Source organism: Pelodiscus sinensis, chromosome 5 (genome assembly GCF_052426305.1).
Source record: "Pelodiscus sinensis isolate ZL-2025 chromosome 5, ASM5242630v1, whole genome shotgun sequence".
NCBI classification, from domain to species: domain Eukaryota; kingdom Metazoa; phylum Chordata; order Testudines; family Trionychidae; genus Pelodiscus; species Pelodiscus sinensis.
The window spans coordinates 132745906-132762993 of record NC_143056.1 but is presented as its reverse complement, the minus strand read 5'-3'; the positions used below and the strand labels follow the sequence as shown (position 1 = coordinate 132762993).

The 17088-nt window shown below is 46.2% G+C and overlaps 3 protein-coding genes across 3 annotated transcripts; all 3 read left to right on the top strand.

Annotated features, from left to right (window-relative positions):
- The first annotated feature begins 1406 nt into the window (after positions 1 to 1406).
- Positions 1407 to 2566, top strand: LOC102460741 (olfactory receptor 5AR1-like). The gene has a single exon (XM_006117266.3). The coding sequence runs from the start codon at positions 1631 to 1633 to the stop codon at positions 2564 to 2566; it is 936 nt and encodes a 311-aa protein (XP_006117328.3). The 5' UTR covers positions 1407 to 1630.
- A 6728-nt stretch (positions 2567 to 9294) lies between these two features.
- Positions 9295 to 10233, top strand: LOC102460498 (olfactory receptor-like protein OLF2). Its single transcript, XM_075928829.2, has one exon. The coding sequence runs from the start codon at positions 9295 to 9297 to the stop codon at positions 10231 to 10233; it is 939 nt and encodes a 312-aa protein (XP_075784944.2).
- A 5335-nt stretch (positions 10234 to 15568) lies between these two features.
- Positions 15569 to 16507, top strand: LOC142829340 (olfactory receptor-like protein OLF2). Its single transcript, XM_075928828.2, has one exon. It carries the CDS (start codon positions 15569 to 15571, stop codon positions 16505 to 16507), a length of 939 nt encoding a protein of 312 aa, XP_075784943.1.
- The last annotated feature ends 581 nt before the right edge of the window (positions 16508 to 17088 follow it).

Sequence of the window (17088 nt, the reverse complement as noted above, 5' to 3'; positions counted from 1 at the left end):
AGTTCGAACTAGCGGGGTAGTGTAGACATACCCTGTCTGTGATAGATAGATAGATAGATAGATAGATAGATAGATAGATAGATAGATAGATAGATAGATAGATAGATAGATAGATAGATAGATAGGGTGGATGGGGATAGATAGATAATTTCAGAAAAAATCCCAAAAATCTATCTTTCCCCTTTTCATCTTTCCATCAAAATATCAAACTTCCCCACCCCTATTTGAAACTGTGGCTGTGGGACACTGGTGCTGTTCCAGGGCAGCTCAGCCAGAGGAGAGACCATCGTGCATCATGGGGGATGGAGTCCAGCCAGGTAACCTGGCCCATGGCAGACAATATTGGGTGGTGGTATCTGAGGCACCTGGGTCGTATTTCTGAGGGGATCTATTGTGTTTTCAGCCATAAGCTTTCAGTGTCCACAAACAAAGCCTTTGCCACTCAGCTCGACACTGTCCCAGGCTTAAACTTTGAAAACAGAAGGTGAAATACATGCCCTGTTATACTGTATACTGCTGATAGAAATTGCATCATATAGTAACGCAGGAGGAAAGAGTGCACCAAATTCATCCCCAGGGAATAAGCTACACCTAGGGTGACTGCTTCACTCAGCTCATTAGTTATGTGTTGTGCCTTTCTGGACTCCCAGGACTACAGAGACCATGTCCCATGGATCACAGTTATGGGTATAAAACTTCCTGACCACTCAAAATCGGCACTTTCTGACAACAGAGAAACACCACATCTCTCTTCTCTCGGCAGGTATGTGCTATTGTCTCACATCACAGTTACACAACTTTACAGACTCTTGGGCCCTCCGCGGATATAGAATTCATGACCTAAAAGACTAAAACTCTCAGCCTATTTTCAATTATAGAAACAAACCACATGATTAGAAAAAAATAGGCAATTACATAGTGCCTGACGCTTCCACTATTTCTCAGGATTTTCTTACAGAACAGTGTAAATACCATTTCAGATGCAAAGAAGCTTACGTAGCTCAGCTTTACCACAAACAGACATGCCGAGCCAAAGAGCTTCCCTTTTCCAAAGAGCGTAGAAAGATAAAAACTCATTTACTTTCACAACTCCTTGAGCTAAGCAATAATCTCATCATACTAAGATGATTTTCACCCCGATTCTCTCACAGCAGTGACCTGAGGTACTGTTTGCTACTCGGATTAGTGATCGGGAGTGTTCATGTGTAGAGCATGATTAACCTGAGCGTCCTTCTATTTGTACAGTGTGTGAATTATATCGAACACCTGGGATTCACTCACTGTGAACCTCTGCCTCTGTGGACTAAGCCCTTCACTGAGCTGGTACCAGTGCCTATTAAGTATCAGAGGGGTAGCTGTGTTAGTCTGAATCTGGAAAAGCGGCGAGGAGTCCTGTGGCACCTTATAGACTAAACAAAGTGTTGGAGCATAAGCTTTCGTGGGCAAAGACCCACTTCGTCAGATGCATGTCCAACACTTCGGTTAGTCTACAAGGTGCCACAGGACTTCTCGCCGCTAGTGCCTATTAAAAAACTGATCTTCATTTTTTTCACTTAATTTGTTACAGAGAATGGGTAAGTTGCCCGCGCCATCCACTGGCCCACGTCCCATAGATGCCTGATGGAAGGAGATGGAAGAGGGAAATCACTCCGTGGTGACTGAGTTCATTCTCTCAGGATTGACAGATCACCCGGAGCTGCAGGTCCCTCTGTTTGTGTTGTTCCTATTGATTTATGTTACCACCCAGGTCTGTAATGGGGGGATGGTCTTGTTAATCATGACTGACCCACAACTCCATTCCCCCATGTACTTTTTCCTCAGGAGTTTGTCTTTTTGTGATCTTTGCAGTTCCACAGTAATCGCCCCTAAGTTGCTGCAGATTTTCGTAGCTGAGAGGAAAAGCATTTCTCGCACTGCCTGCGCTGTGCAAATGTATTTCTTCCTTGTTTGCGTAGATATTGAGTGTCTCTTGCTGGCTGTGATGGCGTATGACCGTTATGTGGCCATCTGTAACCCTCTGCTCTATACGGTCACCATGTCCAGGCAGCGTTGTGGCCAGCTGGTGGCTGGGGTATGCGCTGTAGGGTTGGTGGATGCAATGATACTCACATGTTCTACGTTTCAGCTGTCATTCTGTCACTCAAATATCAGCAATTTCTGCTGTGACGTACCCCCCTTGCTGGCGCTCTCCTGCTCTGATACCCACATCAATGAGATTTTGTTGTTTGCATCCATGTGCTACACTGTAATGATCAGCGTGGTGACCATCCTCCTCTCCTATGTCTGTATCTTCTCCACCATCCTGCGGATCCGCTCTGCCGAGGGCCGGCACAAAGCCTTCTCCACCTGCGCTTGTCATTTGACCGCAGTGGGCATGTTTCATGGCTCTCTAATTTTTATGACTTTCCAACCGAGCTCCAGCTATTCCACGGGCACAGACAAAATAGCCTCAGTATTCTACACACTGGTGAGCCCCATGCTGAACCCCCTCATCTACAGCCTGAGGAACAGGGAGGTAAAGGACGCCGTGAGGAAAGCCAGGAACAAACTTCTAACCAATTCCTGAACCTGTTCATCCCAGTGCTGGTTGAGTGATGGCAAGTGGAAACATTGGAATTCAATTCCCAGCTCATTGTGATGTCATCTCATAGAACTCAGAGTAGATTGTTCATTATTCCATTGATATTATTATTTGTTTGGTTGTATTCCAACAAAGCTTGCTTGCCCCCACTGAGATCAGAGAGGGTTTTTTATGCTCTTATTCCAGCCAAAATAAAGGAAACACCTGTTTCACATGTGTGAGTATGTAAATATACATAATTTGCTTTGAATGAATGGATCTGTTTGTATTTGAAATGAAGGGGGGATATCAGATGCCTCTCTGCTTTGTAGCTGGGTTGGATTCTTTATAACTGGTTTGGCTTCATTAAGACATCTGTGATTTCTATGGCTGCAGAAATGGTAGTTTTTGCAGTGATTGTCACCTGCTTTCTGTCTATAAACCATGAGGAAAAACATAATTTTCCTCACAACATCTTTCCCTTCATCTTAAGGGAACAACAGAAGTAATAGAGGATGCATGTAGATCATGCTCTCTTTTAGACACCAGGCTCCTGTCACAGTCTGCACTGAATAGAATATGCAACAGCACAAAAAGTGTGAATTTTCTCTACAGCATAAATTAAACACAGAGGCTGTGTCTACACTGGGCCACTTATTCCGGAAAAGCAGTCACTTTTCCGGAATAACTTGAAAGCTGTCTACACTGGCTGCTTGCTTTTCCGGAAAAGCAATGACGATCTACTGTAAAATTGTCAGTGCTTTTCTGGAAAAACTATGCTGCTCCCGTTCGGGTAAAAGTCCTTTTCCGGAAAAACTATTCCGGAAAAGGGCCAGTGTAGACAGCACAGTAGTCTTTTCTGCAAAAAAGCCCCGATCGCAAAAATGACGATCGGGGCTTTTTTCCGGAAAAGCGCGTCTACATTGGCCACGCACGCTTTTCCGGAAAAAGTGCTTTTCTGGAAAAGCATCCTGCCAATGTAGATGCGCTTTTTCCAGAAATACTTACAACGGAAAACTGTTCCATTTTAAGCATTTCCGGAAAAGGGTGCCAGTGTAGACACAGCCAGAGATAACATCAGACACTAGATAGTTATACCTCTTCAGCAGGTTAGCTATGTTTTCTTGCTCTTAGTTTTCTTTGGATGTATTATAGACTGTGAAGGGTAGCAGTTCTGGGAATTGTTTGGCTCTGGGGATTGCGAGTGAGAAATGGATGAAGCTGCAAACATAAAGTATTTTTTGATCATGGTTCCTTAGAAAATATTCATCTCAACTCCATCAAAATCTGAAAATTCTCTGAACATTGAGCAAATTGAAAACATTCTTTGAAATATAAAATAGCTATCAGTGGATCGTTAACATTCATAGTTCCTTATATGGGGCTCATTGATGTATACCTCTGAGCACCTCAAAATTCTTATAGTTTTGATTGTCATAACTTCCATGTTAGGTAGCACAATATTATCTCCATTTCACAAATGATGAGCTGACACAGACAGAAAAAATTAATGTCCTGCTTCAAGGTCATACAGGAGGTCTGCCGTAAAGCCAGAAAATAAGCCCTAAATTACAAAGTTCTTAGATAATGCTCTACCTACAACTAGATGCTCTCTCCTTCTAATAATAAAGGAAGAGATCTGTAAAGTAGTTGTGTAAAAGGGTAGTAAAACAGCTCCTCTTTCTCTACATCAAGCTCATAATATGCTGATCATCATTGTATTGATCAAATGTTTGTGGCAACATTATTTGGACAATTAGAAGATTTTACTGTAAAATGTATTGAGCAATTAAAAGCTCAGAAAAGCACAAACAAAGCATTCACTTAGAAGCAAAAGGAAATTAGGTGCCTCAGTGAGGTGTCAACCAAGTCATATGATATCTCACCTGGTGAAGAGGTCACTTTTGTGCAGGAAGATGGGCGTGAGTGCGAAATCTACATGTTGAAAAACAAACAGCTGGGATTTTCTCTCCCTTCAGAATTTGTCTCCAGGACTTCAGGCTGAAGATGATTCTTGCAATAAAGAAAAAAAGAAGCAAAGGCAAATACCTGAAGGGTACAATCCCTCCCTTTCTCTCTGCTGACAACATAAAAAAAGTCTGGAGTAAGGGGAAAGAAGCATTGGACTGGTAGGTTCTGGCTGAAAGGCATTCCACTGGTAACACTGCAGCAGCGGATGGTGAGGGAAAACTTTCCTTTTAATTTGTTTAGCTTGCTAAGATAGGTGTTAGGTGAATTTCATGTTTTATTTCTTTGTAACCAATTCTCTGCCTCACTATTTGTAACCTCTACTTGAGAAGAAGGTTTGCACAAGCCACTTTTCTGTTAATAAAAGGACGACTTTGAATGAAGCGATGTTGTCCAGGAGGGTGCTGGACAGTACCAGACACACATCCCATTCAGCATCACTAAGCCTTGTGGCCTAGAGATTAGTGCTATGTGTTGACAGTCGGAAAGCTGCCAGAGTCGGAGCCCAGATATTTAGGTGGGAGACTGCAATACAATGCAGAATGAGGGACTTGGTTACCACTCTCTTACCTACAGTTTTTTCCTCTACCCACGGCCAGTGAGGGTTAGTTAAGCTGCACCTGCCGAGGGGGAAGAAAGGGATTCTACCATCCTAACACACACACAAACTGCCTGTAACACCCACAGCCCGCGACTCCTCTGAACCCAACAGTCTGGGACAGGAAACTTTGGGGCTCCCCAGCGCCCGTCCCCAAAGGTTCCAGACCAGCCTGAGGGCAGCAGGTCCTGGGAGCCTCCCCCAGCACCACCGCCAGTCCCAGGAGAGAAAGGGCCAGGTACATAGGGGTTTTCCTGCCATTTTAAACCACGGCCCAGAGGGGTTTTGATTTAGTGGGTCTGGACAAAGCCCCTGTGTGTTGCTGTCACTGTCTCCGGTTTGGTTCTATGTTTGTCAGAGCTGGGTCAGGTTCTGTCCCCTGTTTGTCCCCCTTTGTAACCAGTCCCCGAGCAACCCCCTGCTCTGTTAGCATCTGGACATCCCCTCCTCTCTCTGTAATGCACCCACCAATATTGGGGAGCCCATGCTGGTGCTCAAGCCCCTCTGCCAGCCCATGACAGGGCATGAGCACTAAAATTTGCTAGCCTGCACTCCACTAGGTTCTGGTGTGTGAGGAGAATGTGTGTATGGGGGGGTCTTTCCCCTTCTCGGTCAGGGGTCACATCGGGGGATTTCCAGAAAGCCTTTGTCAAGGTCACTCAATGAGGGTTAAGTAAAGTCACTTATCATGGGATAAAAGAGATGGTCCTATCATGGATCGAGAACTGGTTCAAAGATAGGGAACAAAAGTCTGAAATAAATGGTAAGTTTTTGAAATGGAGAGAGGTAATTAGTGGGGTCCCCCAAGGGTCAGTCCTAGGACCAATCCTATTCCATTTTGTTGTAACTAATCTGGAAAAAGAAGTAAACAGTGAGTAGCAAAATTTGCAGATGATACTAAACTGCTCAAGGTACTTAGGACCAAAGCAGACCATGAAGAACTTCAAAAAGATCTCACCAACCTCAGTGACTGGGCAACAAAATGGCAAATGAAATTGAATGTTGATAAATGTAAAGTAATGCACGTTGGAAAAAATAACCCCAGCTCTGCATCCAATTTTATGGGGATTGATTTAGCTACAGCTACTCAAGAGAGAGATCTGGGAGCCATTGTGGATGGTTCTCTGAAAACATCCAGTCAATGGGCAGTGGTAGTCAAAAAGCAAAGAGAATGTTAGGAATCATTAGAAAGGGGATAGAGAATAAGACAGAGAATATCTTCTTGCCCTTATATAAATCCATAGTACGGTCACATCTTGAATGCTGCTGTGACAGGCTATGGCTACGCTGCCATTTTTTTCCCAGGAGAAGATATGCAAATCACGCTCATATTTGCATATCCTCTTCTGATTCTTTTTGAGGAAGAGGTTTTTCCAATATTTGGCCCCATGTAGATGAGGCCAACTGTCGGGAAAAAAAACCCTCTATAGAAAGACCCTGTAAACCTCAATTTTGGGAAGGGAAAGAATCCCTACAAGGAGGGATGCCTGGCGGAAGTGGACTCTGAAGAAGGTTACTGCATTATGGGAGTAGTATACCACGTGTAAAGAAAGCAGAGAGGCAAAGGCTACGTCTAGACTACAAGCCTCTTTTGAAAGAGAGTGTCTAGACTACAAGCAGATTTTTCAAAAAAGCCAGCTGCTTTTTCAAAAGAGAGTCTATATGCTCTCTTTCGAAAAAGCACAGTTTGCATTTAATACGAAAGAGTACTTTTGAAAAAAAGGTGTTATTCCTTGTAAAATTAGGTTTGCCGTGATCGAAAAAACTGCTGCTTCCTTTTGATTTACTTTCAAAGGGATGCAGCTGTAGTCTAGACACACCCAAAGTGTCCTCCTGTACGGGTGGGCCATTGTAAGCCGGGAACTAGATCAGCAGGTGGCCCTGCTGCAAGAATAGGTGGCTTTTCTGAGTCTGAAAAACAAAGGGATCAGTTAGTTCAGCCGCAAGCTGCTGAGCTGATGGCTGAAAAAGGCCAAAGTGACATTGTTGAGCTTGCAGGTCTCCCAATTGGAGGCTCAGTTGAAAGAGTTGATACAGCAAGTGGCCACGGCAGAACAAGCTGCTGAGATAAGCTCCCTCCCCCAACACAGACAAATTCTAACTGGGAGCAAAATCTACGGTGTAGAGATGCAGGGGATGAGTGAAAAGTCAAGAAAATGTTGCCACTAAGGAGATTAACCAAATATGTGTCGTGGGAGCAGCTATCAGAACAGAATCGAATGGCTGAGGATGTGTTTAGGAAACTGGCTGCATACAAAAGTGGCAACAACAGTAGCTCAGTGGAAATAGCAGCATCTATTAGCCCTGATGTTGTCTTTGTGGGAAATAGACTTTGAAGGAGCCAAGGTTCCCAAGACATCCAAGTGGTGGCACCCATTGCAAACGATGACTGGAGTCACCCTACCATGAATCTACCTGTAGAGGGGAACTACAGCACTATGAAGCAAAAAGCTTTGGTGGATGAAGGGGCCTCCAGCAGCTTGTTATGCACCAGAGATAATGATCTGATTTCCTTAATGGGAATGTCCCTTAATATGAAATTAACATCACACAATGGGAAACAGAGCTTAACACCATTTACCCAAGAACTCACAGGAGTCTTGGGCCCTTTGTACAGCCGAGGATCCATGGGATTCCAGGGTCTTGATGGAGGTGGGATTTTGGGTATGGCCCTCCTATCAACATGTAATGTTCTAAAAGACCTGCCAAATAGGATAATAAGCAGTGCTGAAAATGGAGAAGCAGGGAGATCCCAGTAGCCCACTAACTCACAACCATAATGGCAGACTCTAATGGTGGGGAGTGATTTTCTGTTTCTACCAAGGACACCGAGTGACACTTTAACAATGTTTGCTACCTATGCCCTTGGGATAACAGACTCCTGCTGGCCATTATGGAATATCACAGTCTGTGGTAGGATGGATGGAAAGAAAGAATGAATTTGGGATGTTTCATGAAATTATCTTTTCCATAGACGTCTTTCAAACAAAATAGCAATCTTCTCCCCTCTCCTCAAACTGGGCCTTTAAGACTCTGGTGACTTTCTAGGACAGTCCAAAAAGAGGGGAGTCCATCATGCATCATGGGGGATGGGATCCAGTTTGGGTCCTTGCCTCATGGCAGATAATATCGGGCTGTGATATCTGAGTCACCTCTGTGGTATTCCTGAGGGGATCTATTGTGTTTTCAGCCAAAAGCTTTCAATCGCCACAAACAAAGCCTTTGTGAAGCAGCTCAACACAGTCCCAGGGTTGAACTTTGAAAACAAGAAGATGAAATGCACGCCCTGTTGCACTGTGCATCATTTAGTAACATAGGAGTAAAGAGCACGCCAAATTAATCCTCAGGGAATGAGATGCACCCAAGGTGATTTTGCTTCACTCCGCATCGTAATCACGTGTTGTGCTTCTCAGAGATCAGCTATTGCTGGTTACTTCAGAGAGCATGTCCCATGGATCAGAGATCTGGGTATAAAATTTCCTGAAGACTCAAAAGTGGCACTTTCATTGATGGGGAAACACCACATCTCTTTCCACAGCAGGTACGTGTTACTGTTCTGCATCACAGTCACACGCTCATACAGACACTGGCATGATCAGCACATAGTGAATTCATGACCTACAACACTAAAAGCCTCAGCCCACCTTGAGCTATTGAAACACACCTTGTATTTGGAAAAACAATGGGCAATTGCATAGTTACTGAAGCCCCTGCTTTCCAGTATTTCTCAGGATTTTCTGACAGAACAATGTAAATGCCGTTTTAGTTGCAAAAAAAGCTGAATTAGCTCAGCACACAAGCTTTTCCACAACACACATGCCATGCCACAAAGCTCTTTTTGCCCAAAAAGGGTGAAAAGTTTGCTCACACACCTTCATGAGCCAAATAATAATCCCATCACACTGTTTGCTGCTTCTATTTGTGATCAGGACTGTTTGTGTCTGTGATGTGATTATTCTGTGTGTATATTGGGTGCATTGTATAGAACAACTGGCATGATCAGCCGTTAACTTCTGACTCTGTAGACTAAGCTCATCTCCAATCTTATACTGATGCTCATTAAGATACTGATCTCTATTTTTCTTCTCTTAATTTGCTATCAAGAAAAGACATGTTACCTGAGCCATCTAATGTTCCCCTATAGCTGCCTGATCTCTGCTCCGAGGAGATGAAAGCGGGAAATTACTCATTGGTGACTGAGTTCATTCTCTCAGGACTGACAGATCGTCCAGAGCTCCAGGTCCCCCTGTTTGTGTTGTTCCTACTGATTTATGTTACCACTCTGCTCTGTAATGGGGGGATGATCTTGATAATTACAATTGACCCACAACTGCACACCCCCATGTACTTTTTCCTCAGGAGTTTGTCTTTCTGTGATCTCTGCTGTTCCACAGTAATTGCCCCTAAGATGCTGCAGACTTTCTTAGCTGAGAAGAAAAGCATTTCGTACATTGCTTGTGCTGTGCAAATGTATTGCTTCCTTGTTTGTGTAGATGTTGAGTGTCTCTTGCTGGCTGTGATGGCATACGACCGTTATGTGGCCATCTGTAACCCACTGCTCTATACGGTCACCATGTCCAGGCAGCGTTGTGAGCTGCTGGTGGCTGGGGTTTGTGCTGTGGGGTTGGTGGATACATTGATACTTACATGTTGTACCTTTCAGCTGTCATTCTGCAGCTCCAACATCATCAGGCATTTCTACTGTGAAATGCCCTTTGTTATGGGGCTGTCCTGCTCTGACACACGCATCACTGAGACTGTGATGTTTGCTTCTACATGTTACACTGTGGTGATCACCGGTGTGATTATCCTCCTCTCCTATGTCCTCATCATCTCCACCATCCTGCAGATCCGCTCAGCTGAGGGCCGGCGCAAAGCCTTCTCCACCTGTGCTTCCCACTTGACAGCGGTGGTCATTTTTCAAGGCACCGTTACTTTTATGTCTTTCCGGCCAACCTCCAGCAATTCCATGGACATGGACAAAATAGCCTCATTGTTCTACACGCTGGTGATCCCCATGTTGAACCCCCTCATCTACAGCCTGAGGAACAGGGAGGTGAAAGCTGCCCTGAGGAAAGTCATGAATAAACTTCCAACCAATTCCTGAATATTTTCATCCAAATGCTGGTTGAGTGATGGGGAGTGGAAACAAGGGAATTCCCGCCCATAGTGATGTCTCGTAGAGCTTGTGGTGGTATTGTTCATTATTACATTCATATTATTTGTTTGTATTCCAACAAAGCCTACAGGCTCCAATAAAAATCAGGGCATTATTATGCTATTGCTCCACCAAAATTAAAGGTGGCACCTGTTTCACATGCGTGAGTATGTAAATATTAGCTCGTGTTTTCCAGCAGAGTGCTGGACAGTACAAGTCACACATCCCATTCAGCATCACTAGGCCCTGTTACCTAGAAGTTAGTGCTCTCTGCTTTCAGGTTGAAAAGCTGGTAGAGTAGGAGCCCAGAGATTTAGGTGCAAGGTTGCATTACAGTACAGAATGCAGGACTTTTTGGCAACTCTCTTATGTGTAGGTTTGGCATCCATGTTCCTCTATTGCACTGAGAAGGAAAAATGCTCTATGACGTAAAGCAGTATCTATCACTCCCTAACTTTGGTCTTTGTTCCTAGCTCAACAAGGGGCCTCTATGCAACCTAAAATCAAGATGTTTACTTTCCCTCTGATAGAAGTTGTGACAATGAATAGAGTAAAGCTCACAGGGTTCTCAGAGATATGACATTGATGACGTGTCATGGAGCTGAAGCTGATCTCCATGGTGACTTGTTAGGGAGTTTTGATTATGGCTTGTGGCACGAGGAGTACAGGTAGTTCGGAATAGGAAGTCTAACCCGAACTACCTAGTTCGTGCCGCGTGTAGCCGCGGGGACGGAGTCCAAACTAGCGGACATTTAAAAATGGCGGCGCCCAGCAACATGCAAAAGAAGCCCGGCAAATTCAAATCCCGGGCTTCATTTGCAACTCCGGTTGCCTACATTAACCACCCTAGTTCGAACTAGGGTGGTAGTGTAGACATACCCTAAATTAGCAGCAGCAGCAATGGTGGTTTTTCTTTCTGACTTGGCAGGTTTTTCCCTGGGCCACTTCCCCAAACAACCCCTCCAAAATAGCTCCCTCTAGACTTCCTCTTCCATCTTCTTGAGGGTTTACCTGGCTCCTTTCTTCTTCACTGCTGCAGGCCTGGACTCCACCTTCCCTGCTGCTGCTGCTCCCCCTGGGACAGAGCAGATAAGGGGACTGCTTTAGGTCAGCTCCTCGGCTCCTTTCTCCCCACAGCTTGCTCTGTGGTGAAGGTGTTGGGTGGGAGTTTTTAAGGGGCCCTTCCATCTGGATTCCTAGGTGGTGGCTGGCTCAGCTCTCGTGGAGCACTGGGAGGTAGTTCACCCCCACTGTTTCCCCTGCATTTCTGCTGGTGCTCCCTCCCCAGCCTGAGTTGTTGCAGGAGCCCTTTGCATCCCTTGGCCCCACAGCCTGCCTTCCGGCCTTTCATTTGCTCTGCTGGGTCCTGCCGTGGGAGCTGTGGGCCTGCCACTGAGGCACCTGTGGGCTCACTTGGTCTCCTTCCTCCCAGCAGTGTCTTGTTCTCTCTGTCCCACTTTCTTGAGCAGGTACCTCCTCCCCGCCTGCCCTCCCTCTCCACCACTTCCCCCCTTCCTGGTTGCCCATGCCCCCTCTGTTCCTTTGTTTGGCACCTGAGCCTCCCCTTCTGTTTTAGTTACTCTCCCGCCACACACCATTTCACTTCCTCCATGTTCTTTAAATAATTTATCCCCTCATGTCCCCAGTGCAGCCGTAGAAGCCGGGTTTTCCGTCCTGTGCTGGGTGTTGCACCTCTTGTTCCTTTATTCCCCCTTCCCCCTATTTGTATCACTGCCTTCTCACCCTGCTTCCAGCCTGGGGGGCGTGAACCTTCTTCCTCCCTTTCCTTCTCCCCCTTGCTCCCTTCCTTTGCACTACAGGCTTCCTGCGAGGCCTGGGAGCTTGTCATAGGGAAACGCTGCAACCGTGCCCTGGCATTTCACCCCACCCACTGAGTGGGAGGAAAACCTCCTCATACCTTTAGGGGTGGACTTTGGAGCCAGCTCTCCCTCTGAGCCCCCGGACACTTCACAGCGCTGTGGGGCAGCTGAGGTGACCACGGAGGTTGCAGAGGGGGTAAATGCCTCTTTCCCAGAGTGCCTGCTTGGGGAAGCCATGCAGGATGCCCCCACCGACAAGTGTGACCACGTGGTGGTGGGCCGTGGCCTTGCTTTCCTCTCGCAGGAGGTTAAGGCCCTAGGTTTGACCCCGACTACCTGAGAGGGCATCACCTTGTCCAGAAAGGACGACAACTGTCCTCTCCTTCTGACATGCCACCCTCCCCTCTCTCTGCCCCCGAGTTGCCCCAGGGTGAGACCATCTGCCCGGCCATTGTCAGCACTTTGGCCATGGCCACTGAACCCTTGGGGGCTGCTAGCAGGTGGGAGCTCCCACTGTTCTCCATCGCCCCTGGTGCTGGGGCCTCTGGTACTGCATGCCCAGAGGCACCGGGGTCTGGTGCTGGGGAGACACCAACTTCCCTTACCGTTGCTATCGATCCCCTGCCCTGCAAGGAGGCACCGCGTCCCTGAATCTCTTCTGCTGAGGCTGCTGATCCTATTCCTGCTCCTAACCCCTGTCCCACTCCTGTTCCCTGCTCAGCTCCTCTCACAACCAAATTTCCCACTCCTCTTCCTGCTCTTCTTCCACCCCTTCCTCTGAATCTGTTTCCTAACCCCCCCAATTCCTCTTCCTCCTCTTCTCAATCTCCTCCCTGGCCACTTACTTTCCCCTTGCCCTATTAATGCTCCCCTTCCCCTCCAGGCTGCTACATTCAGTTCAGATATTGGCCCCCGGAAAGTGGTTTTTGTTTCTTCTGCTCCCAGCAGGTCTGGGGCTGTTCTTCCTCCGCCACTGCCACTACCATCTTCCCAGCAGGGACTTCAGGGTCCCTGCCTTCCTATGTCAATCAGTCTTGAGGCCCGGAGTGGGGCGGGCTGCCCCAAAGATATTCAGGAGCCTGAGGCCCCAACACTCGATATGCTGAGGGCCAGATGCATGACTTCTTGGGAGACATCCACGGCTCCAACAACAAAGTGGCTCTCACCCTTCAGTACTGGGGAGATTTCCATCTCACCCTTCAGACCATTAGGGCCATCTTGGGGGAGGGTGAAGGGACTGGGTGGCAGGAGGCTATGGCCTACCAGTGGGCCCACAGCTTCTGCGATGCCCTGTTCATATTTGGGTATAGTCACACTTTGTTGCGAGCCCAATGGGGACTGCCAGCCCTCCTGCCAGTGAGGATCTTCCCCAGCCCTCTCGATGCTGCCGTTCATCCTTGATATTCTGAACACCCAGGACTGTAGTCTGGGTCTCCACAGGTGTCAGGTACTCTCCTTCCTTCAAGAGGGGTTTTCTCTGGTATCTACCAGCAGGAGACCCTTATTGCTCCAGCTGCCGAAGCTAGTTGGAGTCTGGAGTGGAGAAACAGGGTCCCCCTCTCCTCAAACTCTGGCTTTAAGACTGGTGATTTTCTAGGACAGTTCAGAAAGAGGAGAGTCCATCATGCATCATGGGGGATGGGGTCCAGTCTGGGACCTTGGCCAATGGCAGACGACATTGGACTCTGGTATCTGAGTTACCTCTGTGGTATTCCTGAGGGGATCTGTTGTGTTTTCAGCCAAAAGCTTTCAATCGCCACAAACAAAGCCTTTGTGAAGCAGCTCAACACAGTCCCTGGGTGGAACTTTGAAAACAAGATGAAATGCACGCCCTGTTGCACCGTGCAACTCTGGTAGAAATTGCCTCATTTAGTAACACAGGAGGAAAGAGTGCACCAAATTAGTCCCCAGGGAATGAGTTGCACCCAGGGTGATTTTGCTTCACTCAGCATCATAATTAGGTGTAGTGCTTCTCTGAGATCAGCTATTCCTGGTTACTTCAGGGAGCATGTCCCATGGATCAGAGATCCGGGTATAAAATTTCCTGTACATTCCAAATTGGCACTTTCATTGATGGGGAAACACCACATCTCTTTCCACAGCAGGTACGTGCTACTGTTCTGCATCACAGTCACACACTCATACAGACACCGGTGTGATCAGCATATACTGAATTCACGACCGACAACACTAAACGCCTCAGCCCACCTTGAGCTATTGAAACACCTTGCATTTGGAAAAAATATTGGCAATTAGATAGTCACTGAAGTCCCTGATTTCCAATATTTCTCAGGATTTTTTTTACAGAACAATGTAAATGCCATTTGAGTTGCAAAAAAAAAAAAGCTTAATTAGCTCAGCACACAAGCTTTTCTGCAACACACATGCCATGCCTCTTCGTGCCCAAAGAGGGTGAAAAGTTTGCTCACACTCCACTAGGATGATCCGAGGAATGGAAAACCTGTCTTATGAAAGGAGACTCAAGGAGCTTGGCTTGTTTACTTTAACCAAAAGAAGGCTGAGGGGGGACGTGATTGCACTTTTTATATATATTAGAGGGATAAATACCAGGGAGGGAGAGGAATTATTTAAGTTTAATACCAATGTGGACACAAGAACAAATGGATATAAGCTGGCTAGTAGGAAGTTTAGACTTGAGATTAGACGAAGGTTTCTAACCATTAGAGGAGTGAAGTTCTGGAACGGCCTTCCAAGGGAAGTAGTGGGGGCAAAAGATCTATCTGGCTTCAAGATTAAACTAGATGGGTTTATGAAGGGGATGGTTTGATGAGATAACATGATCTTGGTAACTAATTGACCATTCATTATCAGTGGGAAATAGGTCAATGGAGGGATGATAGGAGTTACTATAGAGAACTTTCTGGGTGTCTGGCTGATCGCCATATTTGGGGTCGGGAAGGAATTTTCCTCCAGGGTAGATTGGCAGAGACCCTGGAGGTTTTTTGCCTTCCTCTGTAGCATGGGGTACAGATCACAGCTAGAGGATTCTCTGCATCTTGGGGTCTTCAAAGTATTTGAAGGCTTCAATATCTGAGATATAGGTGAGAGGATTATTCTAGGAGGGGTGGGTGAGATACTGTGGCCTGCACTGTGCAGGGGGTCAGACTAGATGATCATAATGGTCCCTTCTGACCTTAAAGTCTATGAGTCTATGAGCCGAATATTAATCCCATCACACTGTTTGCGGCTTCTATTAGTGATCAGGACTGTTTGTGTCTGTGATGTGATTATTCTGTGTGTACAGGGTGTGCATTTCAGAGAACAACTGGCATGATCAGCTGTGAACTTCTGACTCTGTAAACTAAGCCCATCTCCAATCTTATATTAATGCTCATTAAGAAACTGATCTCCATTTCTCTTCTCTTAATTGGTTAGAGAGAAAAGACATGTTACCCGAGCCATCTAATGTCCCACTGTAGCTGCGTGATCTCTATATCGAGGCGATGGAAGAAGGAAATCATTCGGTGGTGAGTGAGTTCATTCTCTCAGGTCTCTCAGACAGTGCAGAACTGCAAGTTCTTCTGTTTGTGTTGTTCCTACTAATTTATGTTACCACCCTGGTCTGTAATGGGGGGATGATCTTCTTAATCACAATTGACCCACAACTACACACCCCCATGTACTTTTTCCTCAGGAGTTTGTCTTTCTGTGATCTCTGCTGTTCTACAGTAATAGCCCCTAAAATGCTGCAGACTTTCTTAACTGAGAAGAAAAGCATTTCGTACATTGCTTGTGCTGTGCAAATGTATTGCTTCCTTGTTTGTGTAGATGTTGAGTGTCTCTTACTGGCTGTGATGGCATACGACCGTTATGTGGCCATCTGTAACCCACTGCTCTATACGGTCACCATGTCCAGGCAGCGTTGTGGCCAGCTGGTGGCTGGAGTTTGTGCTGTGGGGTTGGTGGATGCAATGATACTCACATGTTGTACCTTTCAGCTGTCATTCTGTCGCTCCAACATCATCAGGCATTTCTACTGTGAAATGCCCTTTGTGATGGGGCTGTCCTGCTCTGACACACGCATCACTGAGACTGTGCTGTTTGTTTCTACGTGTTTCACTGTGGTGATCATCACTGTGACCATCCTCCTCTCCTATGTCCTCATCATCTCCACCATCCTGCAGATCCGCTCTGCCGAGGGCCGGCGCAAAGCCTTCTCCACCTGCGCTTGCCACTTGACAGCGGTGGTCATTTTTCAAGGCACCCTCATTTTTATGTCTTTCCGGCCAACCTCCAGCAATTCCATGGACACGGACAAAATAGCCTCATTGTTCTACACACTGGTGATCCCCATGTTGAACCCCCTCATCTACAGCCTGAGGAACAGGGAGGTGAAAGGTGCCCTGAAGAAAGCCATTAATAAACTTCCAACCAATTCCTGAATATTTTCATTCAAATGCTGGTTGAGTGATGGGGAGTGGAAACAAGGGAATTCCCTACCCATAGTGATGTTGTCTCCTAGAGCTTGTATAGCATTGTTTGTTATTACATTCATATTATTTTTTTGTTTGTATTCCAACAAAGCCTGCAGGCTCCAATAGAGATAAAGGAATTATTATGCTATTACTCCAACAAAATTAAAGGAGACAACTGTTTCACATGTGTGAGTGTGTAAATATAAACTGGTGTTTTCTAGTAGGGTGCTGGACAGTACAAGACACACATCCCATTCAGCATCACTAGGCCCTGTGACCTAGAAGTTAGTGCTGTATGCTGTCAGGTTGAAAAGATGGCAGAGTAGGAGCCCAGAGATTTAGGTGCAAGGTTGTATTGTATTACAGAATGAGGGACGTGTTCGCCACTCTCCTTATGTGTAGGTTTGGCATTCCTGTTCCTCTATCGCACTGAGAAGGAAAAATGCTCTATGACATAGAGCAATATCTATCACTCAGTAACTTTGGGCTTTGTTCCTAGCTCAACTAGGAACCTCTGGTGCAACCTAATCAAGACGTTTACTTTCCCT

What these genes read in the sequence shown, in the direction of transcription:
- LOC142829340 (XM_075928828.2), top strand. Translation starts at nt 15,569, where the DNA reads ATGGAAGAAGGAAATCATTCGGTGGTGAGTGAGTTCATTCTCTCAGGT.
- LOC102460741 (XM_006117266.3), top strand. Translation starts at nt 1,631, where the DNA reads ATGGAAGAGGGAAATCACTCCGTGGTGACTGAGTTCATTCTCTCAGGA.
- LOC102460498 (XM_075928829.2), top strand. Translation starts at nt 9,295, where the DNA reads ATGAAAGCGGGAAATTACTCATTGGTGACTGAGTTCATTCTCTCAGGA.